The sequence below is a fragment of the Entelurus aequoreus genome, linkage group LG03, assembly GCF_033978785.1.
Source record: "Entelurus aequoreus isolate RoL-2023_Sb linkage group LG03, RoL_Eaeq_v1.1, whole genome shotgun sequence".
NCBI classification, from domain to species: domain Eukaryota; kingdom Metazoa; phylum Chordata; class Actinopteri; order Syngnathiformes; family Syngnathidae; genus Entelurus; species Entelurus aequoreus.
Genome location: NC_084733.1, coordinates 59,606,839 through 59,619,482, shown reverse-complemented (window position 1 = coordinate 59,619,482; position 12,644 = coordinate 59,606,839). Strand labels below are relative to the sequence as shown.

The window sequence follows — 12,644 nt, the reverse complement described above, 5'->3', positions numbered from 1 at the left end:
CGAATGGGGAAAATGTCCCTAAAAACTGTCAATTCTCGGAAATCCGTGAATTTGTTTACAATTGTTGAAAAAGAGCACACAATTCCTGAGCATTCTGAATATTTTGAAAATGGAATGGTTTGAATCAGATAAAAAATGTGGGAGTTGTGGAACTGTGAACATTTTTCCATTCATTTCAATGGGAATTTCATGAACATTTGGGATTTTTTTTTGGAAATGGTCAAAAATTGTATGTTCTAAATGAGTTCAAATGGTTGGTGTTGGAATTTTTCAAAACGGTTGAGAAATGTTAAATAATAATAAATAATAATGGATTAGATTTTATATTGCACTTTTCTATTATTAGATACTCAAAGCGCTCACAGAGAAGTGGGAACCCATCATTCATTCACACCTGGTGGTGGTAAGCTACATTTGTAGCCACAGCTGCCCTGGGGTAGACTGACAGAAGGAGGCTGCCAGTTTGCGCCTACGGCCACTCCGACCACCACCTATCATGCATTCATCATTCATTCACTGGTGTGAGCGGCACCGGGGGCAAGGGTGAAGTGTCCTGCCCAAGGACACAACGGCAGCGATTTGGATGTCAAGAGGCGGGGAGCGAACCTGCACGGCCGCTCTACCCACTACGCCATAACGCCCCTGTTGAAGTAGTAACATTTTTAATTGAGAAATGGTATTACGGAATTCGTGGAATTTCGGGAAAACCGGGAATTTTTCCAGTTCAAAAAACAACTTTGATTAAGAGGAATGTTTTGACGGTGGAACGATTGAAGTGGGTTGAAAAGTGTGGAAGGAGTAGTCGACAGAAAAAAGGATGAAAATAGGGTTCCGAAAAAAGGAAAATTCCGGGAATTCCTGGAATTTTTGGGAACTTGGAAAAATTATAGTTAGAATGTCCAGGATGAGTGCAATATGTTGAAGATGGAATGGTTTGAATCAGTTGAAAAATGTAGAAATTGTGTGAGTTTGAAAAATGCAATTCATTTTGAATGGGAAAAATGTCCCGGAATTTTTGGAATTTGTCGATGGAAAGCCTGCGATTCCCGAATAAGCTGAGAAGTTTGACGTCAGAACGGTTTGAATCGGATGAAAAATGTGGAAGGTAGAGCGCACAAAATCTGGAGAAGAAAAAGAAAAAGAAGAAGAAGAATAAATAGATGAATTTTGGTGTAGAAAAACATATGTGTGAATGCTTAGAAGCATTCACACATATGTGTAGATAGAACATGTTAAAACAGAAACTAAGCAGATGTTAACAGTAAATTAACAATTAAATTGTGAGGGACAAGCGGTAAATAATAATATAGATGGGAAATAATACAAACAAAAAAATACAAAGGGAAATGCAAAATATGTTACTGCATACATCAGTAGCCTTAGTAACCTGTTTGCTTACTTACTACTAAAAGAGAAGTTGCCTACTAGGCCCAGGTTCACTATGTTTTTTAATGCCAAATTAATCTTTGAGTGCAATAAGAAATGTATGTTTAATGTATCATAAGATTTGTTGTTAAAATAAAGCCAATAATGACATTTTTGCGGGCCCCTTTATTATCAATTGTATTGGAATACATTTTGATACCAGTCCCGGTACCAAAAAATCGTTATTGGCACATCCCTACTGTGTATTATAAGTTCAATATCAACGTATGTCGCAGGCATTGTATGCACCATTTCAAATACTGTTGTCATGTAACCTACAGCCACATCCATTCGAAAACTGATAATCACATCGTATCAAGAAAGTCTTCAAATGCTCGATGAAAGTGCCTTTCTGAAACGACAAAGGTAAGCCCAACAAGCAAAATGTTTATTATGTCATATGTGTGTGTGTGCTGTGTCTGTTACTGTTTCTACATACAGGGAAAGCACAAAGAAGCACAGTTGACATTTTTTTTAATGTGTGTGACTAGACGAAGTTCACCCTTGTCGGCCACCCATGGCTTGACATTCCGTCGTCAAACCGAGACAGAGACCTTGGAAATCGGACACGCTGCTGAGGTTTTTCAATCAACAGTGCAAGTCTTTAAGGAAAAAGTGAAGCAGAGGTTTAAAAGGGATATTACAGAAGAAGGTATGAAATGTAACTGCTGTCTGTTTTTTAAAGGGGAACTGCACTTTTTGGGGAATTTTACTTATCGTTCGCAATAATTATGAAACACATGGCGACGGATTGATTTATTTTTTTTAATGCATTCTGAATATTAAAAAAACGGAAATAAAAGTCCGCTTGCAGCGCAGCCATTTGGAGCTCCACTATTTTAATTGCTCCACTATGCTTTTACTAAGTTGCTTCAATGCACAGTGTTTGTCATAAAGCATCTCAAAGGTATTAAAAAAAATACCATAAGTATTCTACTTAATTTTCACTGTAGACATTGTCCCAACTCTGTTTCCCAGGTCATTTTTGAAAGCTGTCATATGTTGTTCTGTACATATTCTTGGAAAATTATTTTTGTCATCAATGTTCCTCTTCTTGTACAAACCCCGTTTCCATATGAGTTGGGAAATTGTGTTAGATGTGAATATAAACGGAATACAATGATTTGCAAATCCCTTTCAACCCATATTCAATTGAATGCACTACAGAGACAAGATATTTGATGTTCAAACTCATAAACTTTATTTTTTTTTTGAAAATAGTAATGAACTTAGAATTTCATGGCTGCAACACGTGCCAAAGTAGTTGGGAAAGGGCATGTTCACCACTGTGTTACATGGCCTTTCCTTTTAACAACACTCAGAAAACGTTCGAGAATTGAGGAGACACATTTTTTAAGCTTCTCAGGTGGATTTCTTTCCCATTCTTGCTTGATGTACAGCTTAAGTTGTTCAACAGTCCGGGGGTCTCCGTTGTGGTATTTTAGGCTTCATAATGCACCACACATTTTCAATGGGAGACAGGTCTGGACTACAGGCAGGCCAGTCTAGTACACGCACTCTTTTACTATGAAGCTACGTTGATGTAACACGTGGCTTGGCATTGTCTTGCTGAAATAAGCAGGGGGCGTCCATGGTAACGTTGCTTGGATGGCAACATATGTTGCTCCAAAACCTGTATGTACCTTTCAGCATTAATGGCGCCTTCACAGATGTGTAAGTTACCCATGTCTTGGGCACTAATACACCCCCATACCATCACAGATGCTGGCTTTTCAACTTTGCGCCTATAACAATCCGGATGGTTCTTTTCCTCTTTGGTCCGGAGGACACGACGTCCACAGTTTCAAAAAACAATTTGAAATGTGGACTCGTCAGACCACAGAACACGTTTCCACTTTGTATCAGTCCATCTTAGATGAGCTCAGGCCAGCGAAGCCGACGGCGTTTCTGGGTGTTGATGATAAACGGTTTTCGCCTTGCATAGGAGAGTTTTAACTTGCACTTACAGATGTAGCGACCAACTGTAGTTATTGACAGTGGGTTTCTGAAGTGTTCCTGAGCCCATGTGGTGATATCCTTTACACACTGATGTCGCTTGTTGATGCAGTACAGCCTGAGGGATCGAAGGTCACGGGCTTAGCTGCTTACGTGCAGTGATTTCTCCAGATTCTCTGAACCCTTTGATGATATTATGGACCGTAGATGGTGAAATCCCTAAATTCCTTGCAATAGCTGGTTGAGAAAGGTTTTTCTTAAACTGTTCAACAATTTGCTCACGCATTTGTTAACACAATGGTGACCCTCGCCCCATCCTTGTTTGTGAATGACTGAGCATTTCATGGAATCTACTTTTATACCGAATCATGGCACCCTTCCCAATTTGCCTGTTTACCTATGGGATGTTCCAAATAAGTGTTTGATGAGCATTCTTCAACTTTATCAGTATTTATTGCCACCTTTCCCAACTTCTTTGTCATGTGTTGCTGGCATCAAATTCTAAAGTTAATGATTATTTGCAAAACAACAAATGTTTATCAGTTTGAACATCAAATATGTTGTCTTTGTAGCATATTCAACTGAATATGGGTTGAAAATGATTTGCAAATCATTGTATTCCGTTTATATTTATATCTAATACAATTCCCCAACTCATATGGAAACGGGGTTTGTAGTTTCCGTCATAGATAATGAAAACTGGCAGATGATCACTGATGTCGGATATTAGCAGGCCACTTGTGGTATTGTTATCAAAACATTAGTGTGGCGCTGTGTCCTGAGATTTTGCTTGGCTTTGTGATTTTAGGATATAAACTCAACTCAGGCTGTACATTGTGTCAATAAAGTCATCTTTGGGCTTTTGTTTGTTAGGGTTCAAGAGGTCAATGTTGAAGTCTCCACATAAGAAGGTTATTTTTGACTGATTTCAGTAAAAGTAGCTTTAATCCAGTTCTTAAACGTATCAATGTTTGACTTCCATCCATCTTCTTCCGCTTATCCGAGGTCGGGTCGCGGGGCAGCAGCCTAAGCAGGGAAGCCCAGACTTCCCTCTCCCCAGCCACTTCGTCCAAATCCTCCCGGGGGATCCCGAAGTGTTCCCAGGCCAGCCGGGAGAGATAGTCTTCCCAACGTGTCCTGGGTCTTCCCCGTGGCCTCCTACCGGTCGGACGTGCCCGAAACACCTCCCTAGGGAGGCGTTCGGGTGGCATCCTAACCAGATGCCCGAACCACCTCATCTGGCTCCTCTCGATGTGGAGGAGCAGCAGCTTTACTTTGAGCTCCTGCCGGATGACATAGCTTCTCACCCTATCTCTAAGGGAGAGCCCCGCCACCCGGCTGCTTGTACCCGTGATCTCATGACCATAGGTAAGGATGGGAACGTAGATTGACTGGTAAATCGAGAGCTTTGTCTTCCGGCTCAGCTCCTTCTTCACCACAATGGATCGATACAGCGTCCGCATTACTGAAGACGATCCGCCTGTCGATCTCACGATCCACTCTTCCCTCACTCGTGAACAAGACTCCGAGGTACTTGAACTCCTCCACTTGGGGCAAGATCTCCTCCCCAACCCGGAGATGGCACTCCACCCTTTTCCGGACTTGGAGGTGCTGATTCCCATCCCAGTCGCTTCACACTCGGCTGCGAACCGATCCAGTGAGAGCTGAAGATCTTGGCCAGATGAAGCCATCAGGACCACATCATCCGCAAATAGCAGAGACCTAATCCTGGCCACCAAACCAGATACCCTCAATGCCCTGACTGCGCCTAGAAATTCTGTCCATAAAGGTTATGAACAGAATTGGTGACAAAGGGCAGCCTTGGCGGAGTCCAACCCTCACTGGAAACGGGTCCGACTTACTGCCGGCAATGCGGACCAAGCTCTGACACTGATTATACAGGGAGCGGACCGCCACAATAAGACAGTCCGTTACCCCATACTCTCTGAGCACTCCCCACACGGTCGAATGCCTTCTCCAAGTCCACAAAACACATGTAGACTGGTTGGGCAAACTCCCATGCACCCTAAGGACCCTGCCGAGAGTATAGAGCTGGTCCACAGTTCCACGACCAGGACGAACACCACACTGTTCCTTCTGAATCCGAGGTTCGACTATCCGGCATAGCCTCCTCTCCAGTACACCTGAATAGACCTTACCGGGAAGGCTGAAGAGTGTGATCCCACGATAGTTGGAACACACCCTCCGGTTCCCCTTCTTAAAGAGAGGAACCACCACCCCGGTCTGCCAATCCAGAGGTACCGCCCCCGATGTCCACGTGATGTTGCAGAGTCTTGTCAACCAAGACAGCCCCACAACATCCAGAGCCTTAAGGAACTCCGGGCGGGTCTCATCCACCCCCGGGACCTTGCCACAGAGGAGTTTTTAACTACCTCGGCAACCTCAGCCCCAGGAGAGCCCACCACAGATTCCCCAGGCCCTGCTTCCTCATAGGAAGATGTGCTGGTAAGATTGAGGAGGTCTTCGAAGTATTCCCTTCACCGATCCACAACATCCGCAGTCGAGGTCAGCAGAACACCATCCCCACCATACATGGTGTTGACATTGCACTGCTTCCCCTTCCTGAGGCGGCGGATGGTGGTCCAGAATCACTTCGAAGCCGGCCGGAAGTCGTTTTCCATGGCTTCCCCGAACTCCTCCCATGTCCGAGTTTTTGCCTCCGCGACCGCTGAAGCCGCACACCGCTTGGCCTGTCGGTACCTGTCTGCTGCCTCCGGAGTCCTATGAGCCCAAAGTGCAGGCTTTGAGCCGGGGGGCAACAAGAATTGCCACCCCAGACCCTCTCGTCCACTGGGTTGAACTCCAACGTGCAGGCTTTGAGCCGGGGGGCAACAAGAATTGCCACCCCAGCCCGTCGCCTCTCACTGCCGGCAACGCCAGAGTGGAAGAGAGTCCAGCCCCTCTCAAGAGAACTGGTTCCAGAGCCCTTGCTGTGCGTCGAAGTGAGTCCGACTATATCTAGCCGGAACTTCTCCACCTCACGCACTAGCTAAAGGCTCCTCCCCCCCAGCGAGGTGACGTTCCACGTCCCAAGAGCTAGCTTATGTAGCCGAGGATCGGACCGCCAAGTGCCCTGCCTTCGGCTGCCGCCCAGCTCACACTGCACCCAACCTCTATGGCCCCTGCTATGGGTGGTGAGCCCATTGGAGGGGGGACCCACGTTGCATATTCGGGCTGTGCCCGGCCGGGCCCCATGGGGACAGGCCCGGCCACCAGGCGCTCGCCATCGTGCCCCACCTCCGGGCCTGGCTCCAGAGGGGGGCCCCGGTGACCCGCGTCCGGCGAGGGAAATCTGGGTCCTTTGTTCGTGTTCTTCATAGAGGTCTTCGAGCTGCTCTTTGTCTGATCCCTCACCTAGGACCAGTTTGCCTTGGGAGACCCTACCAGGGGGCATAGCTCCTAGGATCATTGGGACACGCAAATTCCTCTACCACGTTAAGGTGGCAGCTCAGAGAGGAGAATGTTTGACTTCGGTGATCTATATATACAACTGATCAGTACGTTTTTGCTTTTTTCATGACATATTTCAATGGTTATACATTGTAAGATATTATCAATAGCTAGTGACATATTTTTTAACATTTTGTAGTTTAGGTTCTTCATCACGTACACAGCTACTCCCCCTCCGTTCTTGTTGATTCTGTTGGTATAATTTAGTTCATATCCTTCCAGGTCAAAATCCATTCCTTTTTTAGAATCCATCCATGTTTCTGAGACAGCAATAAGTTTGAAGGGTTTGTTGAATTGTTCCAATAAATGCTTCACACTGTTGTCGTTAGCATACACATTTCCGCTGTTTAAATGAATAATAGACAGTTTGTTGTCTATTTTAATGTTTTTGTTATATTGTTCGTATGTATAATAAAAACAATTATTCCTAGTGTGATAGAATTTTTTTTTATCTGGATCTATATCCTTATTTAATTCTAGACTGTTGTAATCTATGTTGCTGAATGTTTTCGGTTCCATTCTTTCCTGTTTACCATTTGTGTTGCTTGCTGAATGTCTATAAGTGTAGATAAATGGGCACCTGAGTGAAGATCATCTTGTTCGGTAATAACTTGGGGCGTTGTCATTTTGTAGTCCAATGTCAATGATTGTTTTCTGTCAGACTCCATTATCGTTGTTGTTGTTGTTGTAGTTGCTGGGAATTCTGATATTCGTCCAGATCCTTGATGTAATTGACAACCAGGACTTTTGCTTGTAGACCTCCATTCAGCTTTATGAATTGGCAGTTGGCGCTCCAAGTTTCCTGAATTTCCCCTTGTTTCCTCAAGTCGCGTGCTTTCTTGGAGATTTTAGCATTGCGTTTAGTGAGGTGCTCGTTCATGTACACATTTGTGCCCTTCAGCTTTTTCCCTGTGTCAGCAGTGCCATTTTGGATTTCCTGTTGGCGACCTTAATGATGGTTACTGGCGTGGTGTTGTTGCCTCTTCTATTCAGTAAAATGCATGCATCAACGGTGTTAATATTGACATCAATTCCCTTTGATTGCAGAAAGTTGACCACGTGTTGCTCCGTTGAAGCAGCGTCCATGTTATCTGGTTCTCCTCTGTTGTCAACTGCTCTTGCATAGGATCGAGGATTGATGTAAAGCCCTGCAATAATTATGTCATTCTGTCGTGTAAACTGATCCATTTCCTCTATGAAGTTTTCCAAAACAGTGATATTCCCCAGATTGGTGACATCTTGTTGTCTGGCATTGGGCTGTTGTCTCAATGCAGCCATCTCTTCCCTGAAGTTATTCAAACTGTGTTATCTTGTTGCATGGCATGCAACTGTTGGCACACTGCTACTATCTCCATTTTAATGGTCTCCACAACACTGCTATTGTCCCAATGGGTGTTATTTTGTTGCATGGCATTCAACTGTTGGCGCAATGTTGCATTCTCCCCGTTCAGCTTCTCAACCTCCTGTTTTAATGCATCCATTTCTTCTCTGAACTTTCTAAATTCCACCATATCTTCACGGTTTTCTTTTCTGTCTTTGAATATCTGTTCTTGGATATCTGCAACATCTTTTTGTACACCGCTGATCATCTGTTACTCGAGAGTGTCGACCTTGCTTTGTGTCTTATTTATATCATTTTGTAGGGTTCCTACTAACTCTTTCAAGTCTGGTTCCACCCCTGGTAACTTTGTATTGCCCCGTTAACAGGGCAATACACCGTTAGTGATATTGTTATGATAAGTGCTGGCGCGGACAAACTATTTATAGCGGGGCTGTGATCACTAGCGTGTGCGCCTACATGATCGAGTGGTCTGCTGCGTATTCGCTTCCTTGCTCCCTGTAAGTGTATTCTAGATCATAAATCATGCATCCTACAGGACAGAAGATGTCTGAGTAGGTATTTAGACAAGTTGGTAGACTTTGAGAGCCATTTAGGACTGGAAAATGGCCAGACTTTCTTCGTGAGAATATGAGACATTTTTCACTTAAAAGGGAATATATGAACATCCTAGCAGTCGGCATCCTAATGACAGCAGACGTTGCACAGTGAGTGATGTGTTGTTGTGTTTATTGTCTCTTATAAAGTTTGCAGTGAGTGATAATCAGTGATGAAGAAGAAAAAAGCAAACGTTGTGATTTGTAAAAATTAAATCTTATTTTAAATGTGCCCGTTACGACATAACATATATAAGTACATGAGGTATATAAAACCTCAATTGAGGTGTTTGGATGTTTTTTTTAAAGGCTTTGTGGGCTGAATTGTGCGGCTCCTGTAGGCTTCATTGTAAGCGGACTGTTGATTGCATTTCCTTAATATTTAGATTGCAAAAAAAATAATAACTTACATCCATTGTCATATGTCTCATGATTGTGGACGATAGGCAAAATCCCCCAAAAGTGCAGTTCCTCTTTAAGATAAGGCCATGTTTAAGTCTATGTTAAAAATGGACTATCATCCAGATCAAATGATAATTTTCGTTATTGTTTAACTTTGATACTGTTTTTTTTAATCATATGAACCATGTTTGTTGTCATCTTTACCGGTCTATAGGTTTGCTTTCATGGGAGCATGTGGAACTTATTGCAGAGCTGTCAGGATGTCCACCTTTAACATATCCAGGTCTTTGTCAGCACAGACACATCAGCAAGTACCGCTCCATATCTGGCATCTGCAACAACAGGTATGTGCCTAACTATGTTGGCAGGATAAATAGCAACGCACAAGTAGAGATCATAAAAATATGGTAGAGCCACCCCATCAGAGCCACCCCAAATACCCGCAACAGAACCTTTACGTAGAGGACTTGAGGGTAAGCTGAGCGATCTCATTGTCACATCCTGTTTGTGTCATTTAATCAATATCTTGTTGTTGATGTTACTTTAACAAAATTGTAGCGTCCAGAAGAAGTGTAAACAATGCCTGACGCTCTTTTTTTAACTTGTCTTGAGCAACCAATGCTAACACAGCTCAATTTCAACACGTATCTCGTTCCTCTACTATGCACGTCTATTCTCCTCCCTTATTTCCGCAACAACAACACTTCCTACTTATTTGCCAATCACCCTCCAGGCGTTGGTACGTTCACGGCCATGGCAACTCTGAACATCACCCACACAAACACGACAGTAACCCCAGCAGGTCGTTACACTAGCCCCCTCTTTCAAAGTCCCTCGTCCCTGAGGGGGACAACAAAATCTCTCAAGTGGGCGGCGACCAGCCCACTTGAGAGATTTTGTGACAGCTCTCTGGCTGTTTGGGGAAAAGTTACAGGAAGGGCTACGTCTTGTGAAGGTTAGGACGATCCCTGGTGGGTAACTCTACTCCTAGTCCTGCAAGAGTGCCCGTGCCCCGGTACGGTGCTAGCCAGTCACATTGCAGGACAACTTTTCTGCCACGAGGTGGGAGTTGCACCCGGTACACAACTTCACCGAGTCTTTCCAACACTGCAAGGGCCCATCCAGTCACTGTCAAGCTTCCCTTTTTCCCTTAAGAGTTGTACACTCACACCAACTCTTTAGCGGTGAAATGTTGCCCTTTTTCATGCACGTCGTAATTCCTCTTTTGTTAACAGCCAGCATTCCGCAGCTAGTTCCTAGTGAATTCATGGGCTGACTCCAGCCGGTCTTGTAATCTCTTGGCGTACTCAGCTCCTGGTGGACCAGTTGGCGCATACCTTTTAATGCGGGCGTACGGATCTCTCGGCCCAGCATTAAAACAGCTCACCTGGAGCAGGAAATTTAAAATACCTGACCTGTATGCCATCAGCAGGAGGGGAACATGGCAATCTCAGTCCCGCTGTTGTCCGAGGGGAACATGGCATTCCCAGTCCCGTTGTTGTCCTAAGGTGTAGTTAAATCTCTCTACAAGCCTATCACTCTGTGGGTGACAGGGTGTGATCCAGGTCTTCTGAGAGCCAAGTTTCTCACACAATGTTGCAAAAAGCCTTGTCTCAAAGTTTCTGCCTTGATCGGTGTGGATGATCTCTGGGGCACCGAACCTGCTGAACATTCCTTCCAACAGCGCATCTGAAATAGTTTCAGCTTCTTGGTCGGGCAGGCTGTATGCTTCAGATCACTTTGTAAAGTAGTCCACGGCTGTGAGGATGTAGTGGTTACCCCTTTCTGTGTGAGGGAAGGACCCGTGGACATCTATCCCCACCTTCTCCATAGGACAAGGAATTGCTGTAGCTGTGCATGTGATCTGTCTGTGGGGCCCTTCTTTGCCACGCAGTTGTCACAATGATCACAATAGTCAATCACATCTCTTCTGTGTTGACCAATAAATGGCTTGGCGGAGGTGGCTTAGGATCTTGAAGATGCCAAAGTGCCCAGATCCCGGGACTCTGTGCACCTCTTGTAGGACCGACTCTCTCAAAGATTTTGGTACCACCACTTGCCAACAGGTCTTCCCTGTGACTGGTTCTCTCCAGCCTGTTGTAGCAAGCCATCAGACGGACGCAGGGTTTCAAACATTGACCAGATTCACCACAACTTCCCTGACCATTGGAGTTTTTTCTCCGGTGACTGAAGCTTTACTGCAGTAGGTAAAACGACAACCCCTCTTGGCACCACCTCTGTCTTTATTATTTTTGCAGAGGACCCTGTGTCCACTAATGCTGTGCAACGTATCCCCCCGCCCCCACCTCCTCTACAGTCACAGGAGTTTACCAACAGTTCCTTAACCAGGTTCATCCAATTACTAGGAGGTGTTCTGGCTAGCAATCTGTTTCGCCCACTGCCTGCATCCCCTTCTCCTGAACAACCTGTAATGTGTCCTCCTTGGGGTGATGTTGGGACATATTTTTAGGGGCTTGTATTGTCCCATCTTTACAGCCCCTGCTCCATTTCTCTTATTGACGGGTATGTGGGTAATCACGGAAAAAGTGTCCAGCCTCACCGCAGCTCCAACGTGTCTTAGAACGCTGTCTTGAGTGTCGAACGTCACGTAGTGGGGCTGCAACTAGGTCAGCAAAATTCAGCCACGCTGGGTCCCATGGCACCAGGTCCAGCCCTTTTTGTTCTTTTACCTGAGGTGTATCACCAAGCACGACCCTCTAAGCACTGGTGCACAGCATCTCTCTCTCTGTAGCCTGCTCAAGGGCTGACTGGAGGCATGTGGGATGGGCCAGGAGTGTCTGAACCATACTTGCCAACCCTCCCGAATTTCAGTGCCCCTCCCGAAAATCTCCCGGGGCAACCATTTTCCCGAATTTCATCCGATTTCCAAACGGTTAACAATTTTGGGGGAGTGCCTTAAAGGCACTGCCTTTAACGTCCTCTACAACCTGTCGTCAGGTCCACTTTTCCTCCATACTAACAGCGTGCCGGCCCAATCACATAATATATGCTTTATACACACACACACACACACACACACACACACACACACACACACACACACACACACACACACACACACACACACACACACACACACACACACACACACACACACACACAAGTGAATGCAACGCGTACTTAGTCAACAGCCTTACAGATCACACTGAGAGTGACCATATAAACAACTTTAACACTGTTACAAATATGCGCCACACTGTGAACCCACACCAAACAAGAATGACAAACACATTTCGGGAGAACATCCGCACCGTAACACAACATAAACACAACAGAACAAATACCCAGAACACCTTGCAGCACTAACTCTTCCAGGACGCTACAATGTACACCCCCCGCTACCACCAAACCACGCCCCCCCTACACCCATCTCCCGAATTCGGAGGTCTCAAGGTTGGCAAGTATGGTCTGAACACGCAAGTCAGCTGATAGCA

The 12,644-nt window shown here is 45.1% G+C and overlaps 1 protein-coding gene across 1 annotated transcript in view; it reads left to right on the top strand.

Annotated features, from left to right (window-relative positions):
• Window positions 1–1,756: 1,756 nt before the first annotated feature.
• Window positions 1,757–12,644, top strand: part of tpo (thyroid peroxidase) — a 112,201-nt gene continuing 101,313 nt past the window's right edge. The window contains exons 1-3 of the mRNA XM_062040859.1: window positions 1,757–1,791; window positions 1,917–2,077; window positions 9,404–9,533. Of these exons, the coding sequence (XP_061896843.1) occupies window positions 1,757–1,791; window positions 1,917–2,077; window positions 9,404–9,533 (326 nt within the window). The remainder of the gene's footprint in view (window positions 1,792–1,916; window positions 2,078–9,403; window positions 9,534–12,644) is intronic.